At 26.3% G+C, this 24,710-nt stretch overlaps 1 protein-coding gene across 1 annotated transcript; it reads right to left on the reverse strand.

The window, feature by feature from the left end:
* Positions 1-181: 181 nt before the first annotated feature.
* LOC129983874 (succinyl-CoA:3-ketoacid coenzyme A transferase 1, mitochondrial-like) lies at positions 182-24,671 on the reverse strand. Its single transcript, XM_056093552.1, has 15 exons — positions 24,430-24,671; positions 24,161-24,266; positions 16,953-17,086; positions 16,120-16,212; positions 13,982-14,131; positions 11,861-11,967; positions 11,726-11,786; positions 10,696-10,803; positions 7,340-7,448; positions 7,174-7,268; positions 6,192-6,313; positions 4,217-4,292; positions 1,642-1,818; positions 1,424-1,525; positions 182-487 (listed from the first exon to the last, which is right to left on the reverse strand). The coding sequence occupies exons 1-15, from the start codon at positions 24,484-24,486 to the stop codon at positions 452-454; spliced, it is 1,533 nt and encodes a 510-aa protein (XP_055949527.1). The 5' UTR covers positions 24,487-24,671; the 3' UTR covers positions 182-451.
* Between the last annotated feature and the right edge of the window lie 39 nt (positions 24,672-24,710).

Below are 24,710 nucleotides of genomic sequence, written 5' to 3' on the forward strand. Positions count from 1 at the left end.
TCATAAAAATCAAAAATTGAGTATGTGAGGATTTTGATGAACTGGAAGACCAAACAAATTAAAAATAATTTGGGCACAACAAAAGATTCAAAAAATTGAATCAGAATTAGAAATTATCTTCATTTTAATATATTCGATATGTGTGTGCATTTTTAGCATATATGAAATAAAATCCAAAATAGAATCATTCAATTTATTAAAATGCACCACTGAAGCTTTTGATAAATGCTCTACATTGCATTAGCATCTAAATATAAGCTCTGAGATATGAAAATCATTTACTATTTGAACATATAAAAAGAATTCACAAGATTAAAACGAAAATATTTACAAGCCTTACAACACAATTACTGAATGTTATGATAGAAAAATACTTTATTTACAGTTCAGGGCTAGATTTTGTAAAATACCAGTCTCATCTTGAATATAAAATGCTCCATTTATAGTATTTCTAATTTTGCCCCATTGGTTTCAAATCAGGGGAAACCTAAAAAAAACAAAAACAATTACATAACTTTTTTTAATTTTCAAATATAGATTTTTTTTAACTTGATAACATTAAAGAAATTCATTCAATCAGGTTAAAAATATAGAAACAGAAGTAATAATTAAGAATCAAGATTTCAATCCAATTAAATATTTTATTCTTAATAAAATAAACAAAATTAAAAGCTGATTAAGAAGTGTTTCAACAAAAAAAAGAATCATAATTGTATCTTTCATAATTGTTTGTTACAACAGATTTAAAGAAAACTGTCTTTATTAAGTAGATATCATTAATAATGGAAATGAAGCCATGAATTTGCCTTTCACAAAAAAGTTATGCACAAGAAAAGTTAGTCTCCAGTTTAATCATTTGAATCAATGTAGTCATGTTTGGATCCTATAAACAAGCAATTTTATAAAATGATTAAAAATATTTCTTGAAATTCCGATTTTTGTGGATATTTAATTTATAGGTTAAAGTTAACCATTAAATAGATACAAATTTTCCAAGTATAACAAAAAGGTATACTTTATGGTCAACAAAGCAATATGTTTACAAAATACCTAAATTATACTTCTACCGAAATTTATATTTTATAAATATTTCTTAAGACAGAAATATTTCTATATCATAATAAAAAAAAAGCAATATGTCAATGTAACGGTTAATCACTCTCATAATGCACAAACATCTGCTAAATAATTTCAATGCGATATCAATACTTATATCATCTGTCATGTCCAGAGGTTAGGAACTTGGAGATTAAGAACTCTCTGAACAAATTGGCAATGTCTGATACCCATTACAAATAATGAATGGTGGCTAATATTTAAATCATAATTTTATTCAATAATAATTTTAAAAACATTAAGGGGTTGCCAGAAATACTACAAATAAAAAATGTTATTAAAATTTTCATCCAAAAAAATAATTTACCTCAAATTGGCATTCAGTTGTATTCACTATATCCTCTAATGTCACATCTTCTGCCTTTTCCACCAAAGTTAATCCATTTTCGAAATCCACATCAAAGACACCCTGTAAACAATGTAGAATATTAATATCATGAAAATTAAATGTTTCATTCATTTGCCAAATAACCAGGATCAGGCAAAAAATAAATGAATAAAGTAAGAATAAAATCATGATATTACTTTTTCAGTTATGATTCTATTAACACATCGTCTTCCTGTCAGAGGTAATGTACAGGATTCCAAAATCTTTGGTGTCTTTCCTTTGGCTGTGTGCTCCATCACAACCACCACTCTAGTATTGGATCCTTCGCATGACACTAAGTCCATGGCTCCACCCATTCCTTTCACCAGCTTACCCTTAAATTGAAAAACATTCAACATTAAGATTAAGGATGATTACAATCATATTTTAAAATTCTATAAAACAATCAAAATGAAATATATGATATAATTTTGAATGGAAACATATTGATACATATTTTTAAATAGTTTAGTATTATTACATTTAACTTGCATTTATTGATGGTGAGTTAATTTCTTGGAATTTCTGCATAAAATTTTTTCTTTGCTAACAACAGAAAGTTCAGTTAATCAAAAGTTGGTAATCAGTAATCAGGAAGGTATTTTTGCATAATATAGGTATAGTATATGGGTTTGTATTACAAAGGTATATTTGAAGGTGATTTTTAATCAAAAAGAAGTTCAAATTCAATAAAAACATAATTTCTAATCTGTAAAGTAAAATAATAATAATAAACACCAATCTAAGATGAAAATCATAGAATACAGCAGAAAATAAACAGACTTCTAACCAGCAGATTAATTATTAAATTACAACCTAAACTAAGCATAATAATAGATGTTACAAAAGAAGAGGTTGCAATAGAAAAAAAAAAAAAAAAAAAGGATTTGTTTGTAAATTTAACATTTGCTAACAAGTTCAAATATTTTTTTTAAACAATGAAAAGTTCAAATCCTACAAAAGCCTAGTGAATTTCTAATCCATAAAAGTAAAATGATGATAATTATAAACCCATCAAACATGAAAATCATAGGATGCAGCAGAAAATATATTGAAAATAATTATGACCAGCAGATTAATTATTAGATTACAACCTAAAGTACGCATAATAATAGATGTTATAAAAAAAAAATTGCTTGTAACAGAAAGAAGGAAAAAAACAAAACAAAAACAGTGAAATGTAAAGAATTTAAGGTTACAAATTTATTCCTAAAATCTTTACTAATGGAACTAAAATTTTCCGGCCAAAGTATTTTAAAGCATTTTTTTGCTTAATCAGAAAGGTGACATTTCACATTCTGCAAAGAATACAAGTCAACAATGTTTAAAAAAGTTCTATACATTTGGTAAAATTACTTATTATACAACTGTTTGCATTACAGCAGGTCAGAGTAGCCAATTTGTGACTATTATGCAAACAAAGTTTGAGAGTGATAATGGGAATTTTTCACAAATTCAGAAACACTATATACCAGAAATTAAACAAGTAGAATTTCAACTTTATATGGGCCATAATGACCTCTGAAAAAAAAAAAACTGATATTTGTATTTTATATATAAAACTTTTTTCTGCATTTGTGAAGTTAATCTGTTGAAAATAGTTGTCAACAATCAGAACACAATGTGCATGCATGAATTTTCAACGCCAGTCATGGTAACGCAAATGTGAGAATTTTTCTAAGCCCGTTGGGATAACGCTAAGCAGATTATGAATTTTTAATTTAATTTATTATGTTTTATTTTAATTCAAAAGTACTTCAGAAAGAATCTGAAAGATCGATTCATTAACAATGTTTAATTTTAAATGCATCAAACATTAAGAAAATAAACAGAATTGTTTCAAATAATCGGTCCAAGAATGTTAAGCCTACCTCATTAGCGACAGAAAAAAAACTGAAGCGCCTTACTGATTTGGCGGTGGGGAAATAGATTTTTTTGGCGGGAAAGTTAATTTTTAATTAATCAATAAAATTCTAATTAAAAATTTTTTAAAAGGTTAACCCAGGTGCACATTCTCGACCTCCAACGTATACATGTACCAAATTTGATACCTCTAAGTCAAACGGTCTGGCCTGTAAAACACCAACACACACACATTGAGCTTTATTTTATATATAATATAAATAAAAGCTAACTATTGCCTTTCTTCTTCAAACATTTTTGCAGCTAAAATTCTTAGTCAAACAATTCACAATTTCAAAAGATTGAATATGCTTTTTAACTTCAAAGATTTCTTTAAAGAATTAATTCATTCAAATGCAACTAGAAAATGTAACATTTTCATAAATTAAAAATAATGAATGTTCTATGCATTAATGCTCACAGAAATTATATGAAAGAAGAAATAAGTATAATGATAAATTAATTTTAACACTAAAAACAAGTATGCAAATGGCATATTACATTCAGAAACAAAATAAATAAATAAAATAAAATAAAGAAAGAAAGAAAAGAAAACAAAAAAGCTTAAAGGGATGCTATTTTTAGTTAAGGAGCATAAAAATGTTACTTAATAGTCTTTTTCATATTGGTTGCTTTTAAATAGAAAATTTATTCAATTCATTTAATTTCAAACTAAAAGAACGAAACATAAACAAATTATCTAAATAATTCACAGTTACCTTAACTAGTCAAAGCTTATTTCAAAAAATATACTGTATATGAGAGCAGAATTGTTATTATCAGAAGTTAATTACAGAAAACTTTCAAGTTTTCAAGGAAAAAAATACTTACGGGTATCATCCAGTTTGCTAAATCACCATAACGAGATACTTGCATGCCACCTAACATAGTCAATTGAATATGACCTCTAGGAAAGATTAGCATAATAAAAAGAAAATGTTAGTATAATAAAAAGAAATATGATTGCAAATAATAAAAGAAGTTATAAACGACTAGTTAAAATAATAATATATATATTAAAAATTCTTGTTGTTATGCAAAATTTTCACAAACATATCAAAATATTCCATAGTAAAATTTGTACCACTTTAATAATAACTACCAAATTATAGATATAATAATTATACTTTTCAGTCCTTGATTTTATGCAGTTTCAATATTTCCAATATATAAAACAAAGTTATGATTCCTGAATGCTTCATTAATTTTATTTATCCATCCTAATAGAATAACAGCAATCTTTTTAAATCAATAAAGAAGAAGTATTTTAAAGTTGAAAACATTAGCCTAATTTTATATATGACTACCACTAATGACATTAAAAAACAAATTATCTAAGATTCATTAGTGAAATTAAGAAAATATATTTTATATAAAATATTACAGTATATTACCTAAGATATATACTAAAATAAAAATGAAAAATACAAGCAATGAGAAGGTGATAATTCAGTAAATATTAATAAACAATAATTTCGAGAAATAATTAATCAAAAAGCTTCTACAACACAATTACCAGAATTGTACAATTTTAAAATTCATTCAGTGCAATTACCAAACTTCTGATTACTATAACTAAAAACTAAATTTATTAATAGATTGACTTCAGAAGATAGTCAAGAAATTATATATATATATAACTGATTTGTGAAGTTCTATATGACAGTTGAAATAAAAATTCATCTCTGGTTTTCTGAAGCCATGATACCCCTTTATATATATATATATATATATATATATATATATATATATATATATATATATATATATATATATATATATATATATATATATATATATATATATATATATATACTGTCATATAGAACTTCACAAATCAGTTATAATAAACTCCACAATATAATTCTAAGTACTAATATCATTACCTACAGCATGGTGTTACTAATTTTAATTATGTATTTCTACAGAAATACAAATTATTTATCAACAAAATCAGCTATCAATGAATGTTGAAAGAATAATATTTTTACAATTTTGATTGTGATTAGAACAGAAATTAAATGAAATTAGCATACATTATTTTTAAAACACCAGAAACATCTGTTGAAATAGCAATTTCATTTTATATTAGCTTATTTTAATCAGCATTTTTGATAAAATTATTATCTACTTGATTATAAACTAAGGAAATTTCAGAGATTTCATATGGTTAGAAGAACAGCAATTAACAAAGAATAATGGTGCAGTTTTTTTTTATTTATGACATTTAAAAAAAAGTACTGTCTGCTTTCTTCCGAAATGTAATCAATATGAAAATAAATAAAAGCCCATTAAAATAAAATTCATATATATGGGGGGAAAAACGAACATGAACGCAATCGTAAAAAGGATCTCATAACAGAAGTCAAGCAGATAAAAGATTTATCATAATACCAGCTAATTTCTTACATGTGATCGCAATCAGCAATAATTAAAACAATATTCTCAAATAAACAGGTTTTTTAAAACTAAAAATAGCTATAAAATTACTAAGATGTGCACACATATTCTTAAATCTCAAAGTAACTAACAATGTTGATCTAATGATTTTCAAATCGGAGAGAAGAATGTTCTAAATGGATAAACCACACCATCTAATAATTTGGTCTACATGTAAATTTTTGCAAGCAAATAATATTTTAAGTTGCTTCAAAAAACACAAATATATAAATTAATTTCTTCAAAAATTGCACATTGTAATGATTTAAACTGTTGCTATTAAGAGGGTGAAAAAAATAGTTGATGATAAAAAAAAACGATTAAAATTATTTATAGAGACATAAAATAAATTAACGATTATATTTACCCTCTGACCATTGCAAATGACTCATCACTGGGAAAAAATGAGGCTCCAGGTAGAGCAGTGACTGTTTCTTTCCCTGCATTTATCAAATCAGGATCATGTTCGCCTTCTAATGGATAGGGTCCCTAATTAAAGTATAGGAATAACATAATCCCACAATTTTAAATATGAAAATATAATCCCCAAAGAATGGCAGTTAAAAATTATTAAATCTAATAATATGCAAGACCAAACCTGAGAATCCAGCACAAACTATAGAGCATATAATAAATCCACAAGAACCATAAAAGTTCAAAAAGAGACAAAGGCAAAGAAAGAGAAAAATTGGATTTTTTTTCTCAAAATTAAAAGAAAAAAAATGTAATTTTAAAAGTCATCAAAAGACAATACTGATAAGAACCACTTTGCATTAGTTTTATTTATTTATACAATAAACGTCATCCTCAGGAACAGAACAAATATATATGAATGAATATAAAATTTAAAAATTACAAGAGCCAATAAAAAATTATTAGACAGAAAAAGATTCAAAATTTTTGTCACCACAAAAAAAACTTTTGACTAAAATGATAATTAATCTCTCAGTTAAAAGGTGATTAAAATAACATAAGTTAAAAAAAATGTTGAATTATTTAACTATAAGGCAAAAAGTAAAATTTAAAAAAACTTCAGTTAATATAAAAATAGTACACAATAACAGTAGATTAATTAATATAAGAGTCAATTCTTAAAGCTAAAATTTATAACAAAAATTTCAAATTTATAAATAGATTTTTATCAAGACATTCAGAAATTTGCATAATATATCGCAATAAAAAAAAGGTAAAGTAGTATTCTCATTAAAAAACTCAATAAAAGCTATTAAAAATTTATTCGTTTTTAAGGTGGGCACACATTTCCATTAAAATTCTTAACCAATAATTTATAATTAAATGAAACTTAACAAGTATAAAATAAATAAATAGTACTGTTATTTTAAACTTACCAGACCCAAGACGCCATTCTCTGAATGAAGATGAACTGTCATGCCTGGTGGTATATGGTTACTTGCTAACACAGGCATACCAATACCAAGATTTACTGTATGCAAGTTAAGAATCTAATTTGTCATGAATCAATAAATATTTAATGAAATTTAATTTAAAGGATACCATACATGCCATCCTGAAATTCTAAAGCAGCCCTTTTGACTATTTTTTCTCTTATTTTTTCAGCTGGAGTTTTGACACCATTACCTTCTTTTTTGTGGAACTTCAGTCTCTAAAATAAATCAATTTATGTTTATAATTAACTAATGACTTCTACTTCTTCTTTGAATATAAAAAATACTAAAAAGGTCATTTTTAATGAATCATACAAAAAAATTAGATCAATTTAAAGAAAATACTTATTTATAATAAAAGTACTTCAATTCCTAAAGATAAGTATAGAAAAATGATTTCAAATAACACAGAGTATATATTTTTTTACAAATTTTATCAAAGTAATTTTCATGATCTTTCTCAGTTCTTTACTGAAAAAAATAAAATTGAAAGGAAATGAATACCTCCCTGATTATTACAGCTGGCTTTTTTAAAACAACTTTTTAAGTTTAACAACTTTTGGTGGAATGCAGACAAATGGACAGAATATCTGTCTTTATTTTATTTATCAATAATTAATGCTTCATTTTATGATTTACAATTAAAATTTGAGGTCATAGAAAAATTCTTTTGACATAAACATTATGAAGTAAAATTTTCCTTCCCCAAAAATAATGACAATAGGCTATAGTATTAAGAAATATTGATCTAGTTTACAATATTCTCATTTAAATATATACATTAATATAAATAAAAGTTATGGGAGCTATATATGTATCTTGTATAACTCCTCTTAAATGATTGATTTAAACAGATTTTTGTATAATTATTCATTAAAACAAGAGAAAGAATACTGACAGCTAATCAAAGTGTAACATTTAATTAAATATTCAATTAATTAGAAATCAACCAAAATTTTATCACTTTTCTGCAATAAGTATAAAATAAATAATCTCACAAGAAATACTTTTAATACCATCTATAAATTAAAATCTTACCATTTCCTTGTTTAACAGTATTTCTTTCAAATATGATTATTTTTATTTAAACATATTAAAATAAACATTAACTGCAAACTATTCTATTATTATTTTTTGTTTAATTTCTGTTTGATTTTAATATACTTTTGTCAGGCTTTCAATTGTTTTAGTATATTGATTAAATAATGCCTGAAAGTAGAAATAATTAAATTTCTGAAACAGAAGCAGGAAATGTAAAGACCTTCTGAACAAATGAAACAGATAGCATTAACAATAACTGCTTCGTGCTGTAAGAAATTAACCAATATTTTGCTTTTCGTTCACAGAAACTTAGGAGGAAATTAATACAAAAAAAATTACACCAAACATTTTAACTTTTTAATTATATTAATTTCATTTTTTGTGAAATTTTTCTTTAAATTTTTTAGAAAACTTAATGAGAGATAGTTTTGAAATAAGTACAGTACTGTGCAAATTAAATGGGACAAACAAATTTTTAAAGAAAATTGTACTTTTCTCGTGGATTTTCTGCCTCAAACCGTTTTCAACTGCATTTTCTTAGAACATGTGACTGTCCTTGACTAGTCTAAACCGGTCTGACCACGTGATCATGACATGTCGAAATTTTTTTCCCTTCAGTTGCTGTTAAAAGTGGTCACTTTTGTGAGTTGTTTCCTTCTGACGTGCATTAAAAAAATGGATATCATTCCCAGGAAAAGGAGTAGAATTGTTACCCTTAGTCAGCATATTTCTATGACTGTGAGGGATATTGCTGCAGTAATTGGAGTTGGAAAATCCAGTGTTTCTAGGATTATTAATCAGCAAAAGAATTTTGGGGCAGTATCTCCAAAATGAAAGAGTAAATAACGCAAACACAATACCACACTTCGAACAGACAAATGTCTAGTACGAAATAGTATAATGCATCCTTACAAAACAAGTAGAGATCTTCGGAGAGAATTATTAGCTACTTGTGTGAGCGTGGATTCATCGACAGTTCGACGATGGCTTAGTGAAGCTGAGAGATTTGCAAGAAAACCAATTGGAAAACAGTTATTAACACCTGCAATGAAGAAAAAAAATTTGGATTGGGACTGGAAATATCAATCCTGGACTGCACAAGATTGGAAGAAGGTTGCATTCAGCAATGAAACACATTTTCTTGTGCAAGGGTTTCAGGGTTCCGACCAAGATTTATCAGGCGAAGTGGTGGAGAACCCATCAGAGAACATCTTATTCAAACAGTTAAGCACCCTCAGAAAACAGATGTTTTGTAGTTATTTTACTTCTGAAGGACCTGGCAGCTTAGTACCAGTTGAAGGGATGATGAACTCTAAACAATACATTTCTATAATAGAAAGTAAAATTGTGCCTATGATGCAAACGTTCACTGGTAGTGTTGATATCTTTCGACAAGATCTTGCTCCATGCCATACTTCTAAACTAACAACGAATTTTTTTTCAAAAGCAGAAAATAATCATTTTGGATTGGCCTGGTAATTCTTCTGATGTAAATCCCATCCAAAATTTGTAGAGCATAGTAAAGAGACATGCGAGTAAAATGTACTGCTCAACAGAGAAAACAATGGTTGAGAATGCTATAAAAGTTTGGTTTCGTGATGACGAGATAAAAAATTTATGTTCCAATTTAGTGGAATCCATACCAAACCGTGTACAGGATCTCATTCAAGCTAGAGGAGGAAATATTTTGTATTAGATTTCTATACCATGCATGTAAGTAAACCTATACTAATTAAGCAACATTTGTGAAAATTTTTGTGTTTGTGCCATTTAATTTGCACAGTACTGTAGTTTTATAGGTAAATACCCTTTTCTGAGAAAAGTTAAGATTTTGAATTAAATCACAACTGCTTAAAAAAAATTCTATATATTACATTCTATATAATTCTATATATACAAAATATTTAATACATAGTCTTAAAAAAAGGACTTGCATATTATTTTATATAAAAAGAATTTTGTCTTCAATTCAAGAAGAAAATATCAATATGTGAAAAGATTCTAATTCTGAGCCAATACTATACATATCAGCTAGTATGTAATAAATTTTTTTAATCAATGCCTTTCAAATTATAATCATTACAATTCCCACTTTCTCAACTTAGTTACTTTTCTTGAAACGCTTTTCAAGGTTCTTGAATACCAGATCAGCAATTTCTTATTAAATTACATTTGTAATTTTAGTTATTGCCAATTTTGAAATTATAAAAAAAAAATATCTATTTAAAGCACTGCATTTCTAAAATAGAAATGTTTAAAATATCCTTTAAAAATTTCAATTTAAACTCTCACAATATTTCACCAAATTTAAAACTAATTCAAAGTTATAACAAAAAACAAACACAGCTGCTAATCTCATTTAAAAACATCTACACCCAGAATATTATACATACATAAACAAATAATAATAATAATAATATATACTTCAACTCTTTTTTCAAATTTTTCACCGAGTAAGACTCTTTGAACATAAACACTAGGAACATGCACATTTTCAGGAGGTATTTCCCCTATTTCCACAATTTCTTCAACCTAAAATGTAGAATTTTTTAAAAATTATAGAAAATAGAAAAATTATAGAAATACTATATAAAAAAAAATTGAATCCGTATAGAAAGCTAAATTACACACAATATTCAAAATTATCTTATTTTACTTTCGGAGAGAAACCTTTTTTTTTTTTTTTTTTATCCATTAATAGTAACATACATCTAACCATCTTTTGAAATGGATAAATAAGTATATAAATGAATGAGTAAATGCTTGTTAATATTAAAAGTTAGAGTTTGTAATTGAATTTAAATGCAAAGCAATGTGAAAAATAAAAACAAAAACTGACATTTTTGGAATATTAGATGCAGTTACATTTCTAATTCATTTCATTAATATTTTAAGTGAGGGATTAAATTAAATAAATTTGTAATAAGAATATAATAAATTAGTAAACAATACCTTTTTTTCCCCCCAACCTAGCATTTTTAACCTTAGCACATTTATGACAATGACAAGAAATGGTAATTTGCTTTGGTTTCATTAGATAAATGTTATGTTTTAAAACTAAAGAGAACTATTGGTGGATTTTGAATAATAAATTTATGGATAACAAATAAAGAAGCTACAAGAGTTGACACCCCAAAAACACATCAGCAGAATATTTGGCTCCAAAAGATTTTCTATGTATTAGAGGTTGGTAAACATTATCTTTGATGGAATTAAATTTCAAACCCATAACATTTAGGTCAAAAAATTATGAACAGAGCTCCCATTAGGCCACTCTTATTTGATGATGAGGAAAAAAAAATAGAGAAATAATTTTTGTTTCTGTAATCTAATGCAAAATATTTTTCATTGCTTAGATGTACACTGAAAGTAATTTAAAATAATAACATTTTATTAAGCGGCCCACATATTTTAGCAGTATAATTACACATAACATATTAAAAAGACAACTCACTTCAGCAATCGTAATTTTTGCTGCTTTGCACATAGGAACATTAAAATTTGGAGTTGATTTTCTGCAAGGAAAAGAATAAAATATGTAAAGGATAGACTTAGCTAGAAAAATTTAAATCAATGAAAAATGCATTACCGAAAAATTAAGTTTCCAAACTTGTCAGCTTTCCAAGCTTTAACTAAAGCAAAATCACCAGTAATAGCTTCTTCCAAAATATAATCTCGTCCATTAATTTGTCGAACCTAAATTAAAAATGAACAAGGATATATAAATCTGACAAACAAAAGTGTCAAGAGATGTTACAAATAACTTTATAATGAAATGCAATTCACATTTTATTCATATTATATATATATCAGGTAAGTACAATAGTTAATTTTTATAAACCTAATAGAGCCTCTAAGGGTAAAATTTCAAAAAATAAATAAATAAATAAATATTAAAATAAAAGCAATATTTAAGAAAATTTAAATTTAATTAATCAAAAAATTCAATATTAAGTGGTATTTTAAGAACACTCAAAGCAATTACTAATTTTTTCTTACAATGGATATCCTAAATAGGTCAGACAGCAGACTAAACATAAAAGAAATATAAATAATAAATACAAATAATATATGCTGAAATCAACATCAAATGTCAATAATTTCTGTTAGCTGCAATTAAGATAAAGGACAAATGATCCTACAGGAAAAGATGCCATTTATTTGTTTGCATTTTCAAGAAAAGCCAATTTATTCAAAATAAATTCCTCGATAAAATGTTGTCCATATGTCGAATAGCTATATGAAATTAACTGTATACTATAAATATTTATAGCAAAAAATAGTGGTGTATTGGATATACTACATTAAATATAAAGTCAAGACCTCAATTGGATTATCATATATCAGGGCTACTACAATAAAGAAAATTAATAAATCAGAAATTGGCCTTTATTGCAATGGGCAAGTCAAAAACAAGTATAAGCTGCAGAATAGCTAATTATAATCTTTAACATTTTTTTAATGATTTTTATGTCCTTTAAAAACTTTTTCAGGAAAAACCAGTGGGCCAAAACATTCTTTCATGATCTCTAATAAAGGTATTATTCCCTAAACCCTGCAAAAAATTGTAAATATTGGATAAGGCAGAAAATACCTTGCATGGCACTGGTGCCCATTAATTATGGAAATATTAAAACTATGGTATAAATTTAACATTTTCCCTGAATCTATCACAATCTTTTTTTGCGATTAATCCCTAGCATGTAATTAATAGTATATAATAATCGATTTTATGTTTTAGGCTCATTTTCCCAACCAACTGAAACCAAAATTTGATACAGAACTATAATTTTGGTCAGAAAATTGCATACTAAATATGATACATTTAAGTTACTGCCTTTTTGAGCTATAATATTTACAGGCATCTGAAAGTACAGACTAACAGACAATTAACCTTTAGATAGATTTGGTTCAAAATTTGATAGGTCTGTATACCAAATTAATCTGTATACCAAATTTTATCTATCTCAGTCTCTTCATTTTGTAGTATTTGTGTTAAATTACATTCAAACATCTAGACACACAGACTTTCTTTAAATGGATTTTACTCAAAGTTTGATAGAAATATGCTAATTTGATGTAAAGACCATACATCAAATTTCATCTGTCTTATCTCAAAATGTTTTTGAATTATCTTTATCACAGATGGACAGATGTTTTACTAAAAATGTGTTTTTCGTGCTCAGAGAGACCTAAAAATGTGGAGATTCACCAAAATCCTGAATTCATACTTTTTTGACAATTGCAATGTTTTTTCTATAGTTCATAATTTTTAATGTAACATATTTCATAACTTTTCAAATTAAATTTATTTTTATTGGATGAGTAATATGATAGTTGAAATTTTCCACTCTATTCAAAGAAAAATGGTTCCGTTAAAATATCTTCTTACTTCGAAAATGGAATCAAAACAATAAGTTTATTAAAAATTTAATATATACTGCATATCATACCAAACCAGTTTTTTAAGATGACCAATATTACTTTAAATAATGATGAAATTATTTTCTATTGCATTTTCCCATTTTATTTATTTTTTGTGATGGCAAATAATGCTTTCAGCTGAGTAAAATTAAATAAAATAAATTATAAAACTGGTTGATATAATCAACTTAATACTATTAATATTAGTAAACCATGTTTATTTTTAATAAAAGTGAGTCCTAAAGGCGGCTAATTTAAAATAAGTTGTAATAAAGTTTATAATCACCTCTTTGGATTCACTCGCCAGTGCTATGCTGCCATCAGGATTGTATTTAACGGGAGCCCCACCTTCTTGAACAAGGGTCCCATATGCTGTAGATGTGTAAAAGGCAGGAATACCTGCACCTCCAGCTCTTATCCTTTCAGCTAAAGTACCCTAATAATAACCAAGAAGAATGATTAGTACAAAAATAATACAGTACAAACTGAAAGGCTATAGCATTATATTTGGAAGAATGCAGTTAGATTCTAAAATTACTGAAAACTATACTGGATTAGGAATCTAACATAATTTGAAAATATGAAAATGAAACTTCAAGACTTGAATTTTATTAAAAAAAGAAAAAAAGCAATATTTTCAAAAATTTATTAAAAATTTATCCATAATTCACTTTGTTTCTTATAAATATTTAAATTTTTAAATTTTTGAAACCATTTTATCAATAATCTCCTTTGTTAAGAGTTGAAGACAATTCAGCAAGACAGTTTGATTCAGATAATAGTTTTTCACATGTAATTTTAATGCATTTGATTAGAAACTAAACATGGATATTAAAATCAGAGATGAAGTATTGCAAACATAAAGAAAATGTTTCACAGAATCTCAACAAGTTCAATAAACTGCTCAACAATTAACTGAATTAAATATTGAAATATTAACTACAGAATTTTAGGAGAGATTTCCTACAGAGATTTAGGAGAGATTTTAAATAAATAAAAAAATATAATTTATATTCAATATATCTAGGCCAAGAGCATAAAAAAAATCTTCTATATTTAGGCCTAATAATATGCATATAATAGATTTTTGATTGACATATTTATTCTAAAACAATGGATTACAGAATGTAAAATACTCGGAATTTCAACAACATCCAAATTACAATCACTCCCAAAATGCATTCTATAGTAATCAATAGACTGATATTTATATTAAAAAATTAAAGCATAATTGTAGAAAAAGAATATTTAATATTTTAAATTTACAAACACAAAGAATAATTCTTATAATAAACAGATAAAGAATCCTCCAAAATGAAAATTTTGTTTTATAGTTCTAGCAGTTCAAGCAGACAATTATCGATAATAGAGCATAAAGTAAATTTTTAGTTTCAATGTAATTTTACATCCATTTTGTAAATGAAAAAATAAATTTGCAAATGCATAAGTGGATGTAAATAAGATCTTATAATTGAATGCTGAAATTAAATTTAAGAAGGTCAGGCAAAAATTGAATTTTTAAATACAGTAACATAAAAAGAAGGAGATATATAATGGATAATCCAATTTTATTGGTGAACTTATTTTTATACTCATCAAATATAAATATTAAACTATTGGGTTGATGCTGATTCCTTGACAAGCATGAAAAGCTAACCAAAAATCATTTATCATCATCCAAGTATAAGATTAGCACAAAAAATAACCTTTGTTAGAATTTAAATAAATATCAACTTTGCAAAATATTCATCCATCAACTGATCTGACTTGCTGAAAACATGCAAATGAAATTTATCTTGAAAAATAAGAATTCTAACATATTGATATTTCAGATATGAAGAGTAATTAATTTTTGACGGAAATGAAATGAAAGAAATTTCAAAATCTATAAGCTGAAAGATTTGTCTTCAAAAATTTTGCAAAAGTATTAGTTTTTGTAAAATTTTCTCTACTCAGAAAAGTCTATTTTTATTTTTTAATTGGTTTTTTTAAGATGAAATGCATATCCATTTTAAAGTAAACATCATTCAAGAAAGCATGGCAAAATTTGCTAATTATTTCTTAATTCAAACATCATGGCTTTTTTTTTCTTTGGAAAAAGCCCTACAGTAAAATATATATGGAAATTGATTATCACATTGATTTTTGGCTATATTCTTTTCTAAACAGTCATATAAAACTTAAAAAGAAAAAAAAATATGATAAATTTCATAATAGTAGGAGCACAAAATAGAACAGTAAATGGGTAGAAACATAAAACATTTTGAAAAATACAAAATTTTCCATTAATTTAAAATCTATTCATTTTTTACAACATAAGAAGAAAATTTGAAAAACAAAACATGATCAAATATATAGATTTTCAACAGCCAAAATGAAATAGAATTTAAATTTATTTAATATGGTACTTGGTTCAACATTTACCTGAGGTACAAATTCCAATTCTAGTTCACCAGTTAAGTATTGCCTTTCAAATTCAGCATTTTCACCAACATAAGATGCAATCATACGTTTTATCTATTTAAATAAAAGGAAAAAGTGTTCTGTAAACAATAAGACAAGACCTTGGCAAATAAAGCTTTAAATGAATAAATAAAATAATAGAAATTAAAAGTGTATGGTTTATTAGCAAAGAAAAATACATTAATTTTAAGCATTCTTTTAAATAAAGCAATTATATCTGGAAAACAATGCAGATTTTTCTTTTCAAAAAATAAATAAGGGAATGAAAAATTGTACACAAGTTGCTTAGATATATTTTAAAAACATATTTTTATGAAATTATAATGAAATTTTTATAAAATAAACTTTTTTTTTTAATAAATAGCTGTGATAAAAGTTACCAGAGGAAGATGTTGGTTTAGATACCATTTTTGTCATCTGATCAAGTGATCAAAATTATAAATTATCTAAAAATAGTCCCAAAAATTGTTTAGCGTAGTTCTGAAAGCAGAATGATACCTCAACTTAACAAAACTGCCTCTGTACCTGGCTGCCTCTTTTTTAAATATCCTTAAATTAAAACTATTTTTTTTCACTTGCCTTAATGTTTTGCAGGAAAATTTAATTTTGTTCATAAAAAAATAACTCCAAGAATTCATGATGCATTTTCTCCTTATTTTGGCTAAAATCTACTAAAAATGTATAAGAAACCTTAATTTCAAAAACATCTGTGAATAGAGAGCATAAATTGAGGGGAGAGACATATCTTTGAAATACATGAAACGTAAATAGAAACAAAAATATAATTAACAAACCTGTCTGCTTTGAAGCAGAAGGCCTAATCCAAAATTATCAACACCAGCATTATTGCTGACAATAGTTAAGTTTTTCTGCCCTCTTTTAACAAGAGCTGCAATAAGATTTTCTGGTATTCCACATAATCCAAAACCTATAGATTTTTTTAAGAAAGAAAAAAAATTAAAATTAGTTCATTTCATAAAAATTAAACATTTAATATTGAAGGTTTTTCTCTTAAAAGGCATGGAGTTTCTCAGAATGTATAAAAGAAAATTAAAAGGTTCCTTAACAACAGAGAAAACTATGCAAATCAAGAGTAGAAGTACATTAAAACATAAACGGAAAACAAACTAACATTTAATTACTCAATATCAATGTGCCCTTTTTGACTTAATTCTGCAACATAATTGAGTTTCCATTATTATCAGAATATATTTTTCGAGTTTGGCCATTAATAGCTAATGTAAATACATCCAAATATATGCAAACAGTTTTCTTATGAACAGTTTTCTCATATAAGAAAGCATTTTTTAATTAAAAAAAATAACTTAACTAAAAAATATATAAAATGTGATGAGCAATCAAAGGATTACATTGAATTTCCAATTAAACTGAAGCCCCTCTACTGATTTTGAAAATCTATTTTCTGTAAAAACTGCAATAATTCTCATAAGAATTCATTTAATATTCATAAGTTTTAAAGACAGAAAAAAAGCAATTTTCCTGTCTGGCCAATTTAAATTATCAGCCTACTTTTTTTTTATCATATTAGTGTTAAAAAGATATCCCAACTTTAATAAACTATATCTACATCAGCAAATCTAAAATTCTATTCTACCAGTGTAAAAGGGATCGATCATCATTCTGAAATCTCATAAATTGGAATTTTCAGTCCACCCTGCCAAACATGAACTATGAAAAATTACTTATATAAGTTAACTATTTCGCTATTTTAGAAAAGAAAATAAATACTGATCACATTTTTTATCATTACCCTTCATGAAAATCCAGGACTTTTTTTGCAAAAGGATACATAAATGATCTGGTTATCCCTCCCCCTTCCCCCAACAATATCATTTAGAATGAAGCAATTAGAACAAGTAATTCCTGCTTTAGGAATGGATATGTAGCAATGTAGAACAAATTTGGGTACTAACAAAATATGTTTTTGGACTTCTCATGGCAACCATGTGGAAGATTGATTTCTGATGTTCATAACTTTACAATCATCTATTCTAAAGCATATTCTATTACTGAAGTATAGTTTAATATGTGTTTTCATTTTGCAAATATAAAATTTTAATGTTCCAAAACTCTTTTTTTTTTTTTTTTTTAAATCACTCACAGTAATATCACTTTTCTGTTAGGCAATTACATTTCTAAGTCCTGTTTTTCACACTTTTTTTTTTTTGTTGTTATTGTTATTGTTGCTGAAATTTGTTAACTTCAATTAATGAAATGCAATAAATAAGGATTATACTGATATAACTTTGGTTATGCAATTCATTCTGGAATGAAAGGAAAAAAAAAAAAAAAGAGAATTTTTTCCCTCTTAGAAAAGAGAAGAGAAGAGAAAGAGAGAGAGAGAGAAAGAGAAAGAAAGTTTTACCTATTTCTTGATCACCTGATGCCTCATGTGTAATCTTTATACAGATAACAGCCTATACAGCTACATCATTGAATTGAAAATGAAAAATCAACAATTTATTGAAAGCTGATAAATACTTTTTAATGGTTCATAATATTGTTTCCTTCCATTTCTAATCGTATGCAAAAAAAAAACTGTTAAACAATTTATGGCAAAAGATATCTGGTTATTGAAAGATTAAATTTAACACCTCACCAGATAAAGTAATAAGAAAATTACCAGTTAATACAAACAAGTCTTGTTAGGAAGTAATCAAAGTTAAATTTCACACTGCTATGGTGTTAGATGATAAATTCATTATTCTATCAAAATTTGTCTTTTTTAAACGCAAATTAAAAGAACACTGAAAATGATAATTTTAGATCTACAAGAATAACTTCTGCAGTAATCTGCAAAAAGTTTACTAGGTAATTTATATATTAAGCATCAATTTACAAAATTTGTTAAATTATCACTGTAGCTTTTTCGTCTCTTCTTACATGCAAAAAAAAAACAAAACAAAGCTTTATTAAAGAAATACAAAATGCTATTTTAAATATAAAAGTAATCTTAATCAAATCAAGAAGGAACAGTAGATCAAATGAAATTAATTATTTTGATACTGGAAATAAACTATTTCATGACTCTGAAATGGCAATTTCCTCTATTATGATTTCAATTTCATTTTCAAAGATTTAATTTGGATAAAAAAATTTAATTAACTTTTTAAAAAACAATAAAATTGTATATATATATATATATATATATGGCATAATATACTATGTTTCAGACACAAACAGATAATAATTTAATGCTAAATTATGTAGATTTATATACTTCTAAAATTGGTAAGAGTGCTTTATCTTGAAATTAAATATTCATAACCATAATTCAGAAAAGACAACTCTAAGGAGCTCTAAGGGGAGCAGGAGATGCTAATACAATTACATTAATGTATAATTAAATCAAAATAATAATAAACAATTGATTAAATTGTATCTTTTTATTTCAATTTTTATAAAGTTTTGAAGCTTGTTCAATAAAATTTAAAAATTAAATTGTCTAAAAGCAGAAACACATAATTAAAAATTAAAGTGAAAATTTTAATTTTTGCAACAATGAATGAAATTTAAAAATTTTTGGAAAGAACAACAACTCAATACTGACTATCGATAAAAATGCAATTTTCACACTTAAGAATCAAATGCCAAAATGAAAATCAATTGTGTTTCTATTTACATAATTTTTTTTAAAGATTATGTAACATGAAAGGGAAAAATTATAGTTAAATATTGTAATGATGTATATATATGTAATGATATTTTAAACTATTAATTTAATCCAAATTAATGTCCAAGATTTTATCTTAATTTAGCCCACCGTAACTTCATTCTAAAATATTCTCTTATTTCGTGATCCAATTCCATTTTTGCTTTAATTAATTCCTCTGTAAAAATAATGCGCCATCAGTATTACACATCAAATGAAAGTGATACTTCCGTTACTATTCTCAAGGTCAATATATGTATTCCCTTGGCGTATAGCCAGAAATCCAATGTTATATAAGACTAGTTATCATTTGTTCGTCCCTTTTTGCCTTCTTGTAAATAATCATGTTTGTCTCCCGGGAGAGAAGAGAGAGAGTAAAATGAAATTAAAAATACAACATCTCGTCCATGTCTTCAACCTGCACTCTGCTTCAACCAAAAATAATGTTACATATTATTTAGTCAACAGGATTCGAATTCATTATATATATATATATATATATCATTACAAGAATTAATGGTTTATATATATATATTATAGTGGGTGTGTTATGATTTACTAATGAACTGCCCGGTTTAAAATAAAATATTTTTAATCTACACAAACACAACTACACTACAAAATTTACAAACACACATAAACAATTGGGTTAAAGAAAACAGTATGATGGAGGGATTCTGCCGTTTCTAGCCGAAAGCATTCGGTGTTATCGCAAGGCTTGCGCATAGGAAAAAAAGTCGACCTCAGGATGCAGGTCTGCCATCCAACTGCTTGTCTTCTGTAAAATGCCACAAGGGGGAGCTCTCTGCACAAGAGGAAAAAGAGGTGCTACAATATATATATTGTTATGGATATTCAATGCTACTATATGTCGTAGAGTCAACAGGTTTACTTGTAGTGGGTGTATGGTATGAAACCAATCAGCAGGCCTCAGTAACAAACGACGGCTTTTATTAAACATGAAGATACTAATACAAAGATGACAAATACACAACCCAGACGAACACAGGGCAGCACACAGCAGTACACTACAGCAAACAGTAGCCTACAAGTAGTAATCGACCACACTACACAAAGCAGTCAGACAGAATTCAGCAGGAGGAGGGAATCTACATAGCGTTACTCTACGGTCCCTCCTGCAATTCTCCACCATCTCCTCACTTTAGTTGTATCCAACTCCTGACTCGCTACTACATGACTGGCTACTCCACACACAACTTGATGTTGCTACCACAACAGGCACCAGGACTCGGCACAGAGCTCAGCTCAATAATCGTTTGAGCTCCACACAACGCTTGTTGCTTCGTTAGCCTCTCGACAACTCGATACTAGTCCATGACTTCAATTCCAATTCTGGTTGACTGCAGCTTGAGACTGCTAGCCTTTTATAGCTCCCAAGAGGTGGGCACAGAAGGTTCCAGACCAATCAGACGTATCTCAGTTCCTATTGGATGTATTGCTAAAATTTTTGAAATTTCTAGTGATATCTATTTTGTTGCCAAAATCACCAAGTCACCAAGTTTATCGCCAAACTCTCAGATCACTGAGGCAGCATCCAATCAGCAGCCAAAAGAGCTGATTGTAAATCGGTCTTTCCAGTGATTGAACCAAGCGTGCTGGGAAGCAGCAATACAGGATTTTAATACAATATACATATATTGAAACAATGTCTGCAATATTTCAAAATGCTGGCCTTTGGATTAAACAATAAGCTGAAATTTCCCTCTCCAACAGGTTCCACTACAACTATTTACTCTGCAATAAAAATCCAAGCAAGTCTTTATTTAATAGCTTATCAGATCTGAAACTTTAACTCTTTCTCTCTTTTGCTTAGCTATTTAAAAATTAAGTTTAATTTCTTTCACAAATATTTTCTTGAAAACAGGGATTTATATTTCTAATTCCTTCATAATCCAAACAAAGAAATTTCCAATACTACTGAATTACAAGCTTTTCTGTGCAATTTTATTTGTTCCTGTTATAAAAGTTAAAAGTATTGAAACATTTTAGAACTTTAAAAATTTGGCTCGACAAGCTTATGAATCTTACAGTTAAGCAGATTTTTTGTAATTTTATATGGGCAAATACATTTTTGTTCAATCATGCTTATTTCATCTATACCAGGTAAAATGACTTTCTCTGTTATTTAATATCCTATTCAAGCACCTATCCTCACTTCAAAAAATTGAATCAGCAATTTCAGACTGCAAATATTTTTTTCTCTCATTAAATATTTGGCAATTTATGACAAGATTAGATACTGATGAATCTAGAGTGTTTGTATATTAACTTTATTGTGATAAGTAGTCAACTCTGCATGCAACTTCTAAATATATAGTTGAAAATTTTTCAGAACCATTTACTATGAAAATTTAATTGAGTTATTTATAATACAATTATAATTGAAATTGAAATTTACCTTTGAACCATGTTACCAAAGGTAATGCCATGGAAGTTCAACACTAATATGATAATCTAAACAATCAAACTAAAGGCTTGATTATTTAATAGGGATGGTTAACGAAACATTCTATAATGATGAGACAATAATAAGAATTAGATTTAAAATCCACTAATACTAATTTCTTGATTATGTAATACCTTCTAGCGACCAGATTACTTGTTAAGAACATTAGTTATGTTTAATTTTAATTAAATCTCTAATGCACTATCAGATGCTATTGAGATGTTATCCTCAATAAAGTATAAAGTATTAAAATATTACAACTCTATTTTAATATCCTTGCACCTATTCTATATACAGTATGCATGAATCTTCCTAAAAGGGTCATATTCCTTAACATCAGAATGGTATTAAAAATGTAATTTGGATAATCTATCTTCTAACAGCATGTTGTCTTTCAGATTCTAATTTCAATCCATAATTTCATTTTCTTATCTTTTTTAAATTAAAAAAATAATAAATATTTGATGAAGAATAAAAATATAAATTTCGTTGTAATAATAAAAAATAATGTTGAAGATTAAATAAATTTTAAAAAAAACTGTCAAATTTCAAGAAAAAAAATTTCTCAATAACATTATATTACTAAAAAAGTAATTTTTTTTTTTTTTTTAATTTTAAACCTATGCAAAAATCTTGTTTGTGTAATAATATCCCTGAAAAAAACAATGGGAGAATGTGAAATTCTCTTAATTTTCCATTACATAAAATTTTGTAAAAGTCACTTGAAAGAGCAGTCCCTCCCCCCTAATGTACATTTCTGCTAAATCTGTAACTCTAAAACAAATAGTCTGATTTGAGAACTTTATTAGGAGAGATAACCACTATTTTAAAATTAAATTATTTTTTATTCATCATAAATTCAACTCATTTAATTTTTAGCAAATTTTATTTTATTATATTAAAAAAGTATACACAATTTAATATCTACTGATGTTTATAACATGATTAATTTATAGACTTTCTGAATAATAAGCAATTATAATTTAACAGCAAAGTACAAATATTTGCATTGGAATTAAAATTTTAAAACTAGTAAACATTATCATCAACTTTAACAATGCAAAAAAGACTGATGCTGTGGCTGGAATTTTGATGGAGTTAACCATGTGCCAATGCTGTGGTGATAAAATTTTGGAACCACCTCTTGCAAGAATGCACAATAATAAATACCCATTTAAAGATAATTTGCATAACATTTTATTATTTTAATGCAGAAGAAGAGAAAAGTCAAATGATTCTGATGTCATGTGGCTAGACTCTACAACAAAACGTTTTAATTTTTGATATCACAGGCATAAAAATGTATACACAACAGAATTATCAGAATAATATAAAGCAAATTATCAGAATAATATAAAGATTAAGAATTCAAATGTAATGAATTGAAATGATTATAAAAACAAAAATTTGTTTTGCCATAAATTTTATTTTAGCAACAAAATTCAATTTTAATTAGTCAAAATTTTATCATAAATTAGCTTTAACAAAAAATTATAAATTAATATTCATCGTGAAACATAATCATAAACGATATTTTAAATTGTTCCTACAAAGTAATGCAATCTGAATAGCCAGGCAGATCAAAGTGTTGTAATAGAAATTTTAACTATATTATTAACACATCTCTAATAAAATCCAAAATAAATTTACTTAAATACTGATTTCCCATCTTTGCACTAGAAAGAACCTCTAAATGAAAAGTGAATTTTGGGCAGAAAAGGTACTTTAAAAAAATTAAAAATTCGCAAAAAAATTTAAATTACAACCAAAGATTTAAGATTCTTTTTAATATTAATTATTTAAAATATGTCAAAAACTAAGAAAATAAAATAAATTAGAATAAATTTTAAATTAAATGCTACCTCCAACTAAAAGTTTTGCTCCATCTGAAATATCATGAATAGCTTCTTCAGAATTTCGAAAAAATTCTGCTTGCTTTGAATGGCTCAGAGAAAAATGTCGAGTAACCTAAAGATAAAGAAAAATGCTACTTATTCTGAAATTTCAATCACTATAAAATGAAAAATCTGCTAACTAGAATAAACTGATATGAACATACAATCTCTTCAAAATTATATGCAATAATACTCCATTATAAAGCCTGATTCATTTTTAAAAAGTAATAACATACCTTCAAATATTTTATTGGAAATATAGTAGAACGGAATAATGCAGTAACGCCGTGCATGTTTTATCATCCAGCATTTAAAATAACACTATAGAACAATTCAAAAAAGTTTGCAGAGGCACAAAAGCATAATTTTACAATATCTGTAATGTTTACTATATTTTAAGGAATAATAAATGTGTTTCGAATCGTTTTTTCTTTATCTAAACAACGTAGACTTGATAAGAGAAACCGAATGTATAGAAATTTTCGATGTAAATAATAATGATATCAGTTCAGTTCAT

Source organism: Argiope bruennichi, chromosome 9 (assembly GCF_947563725.1).
Source record: "Argiope bruennichi chromosome 9, qqArgBrue1.1, whole genome shotgun sequence".
Lineage (NCBI taxonomy): Eukaryota > Metazoa > Arthropoda > Arachnida > Araneae > Araneidae > Argiope > Argiope bruennichi.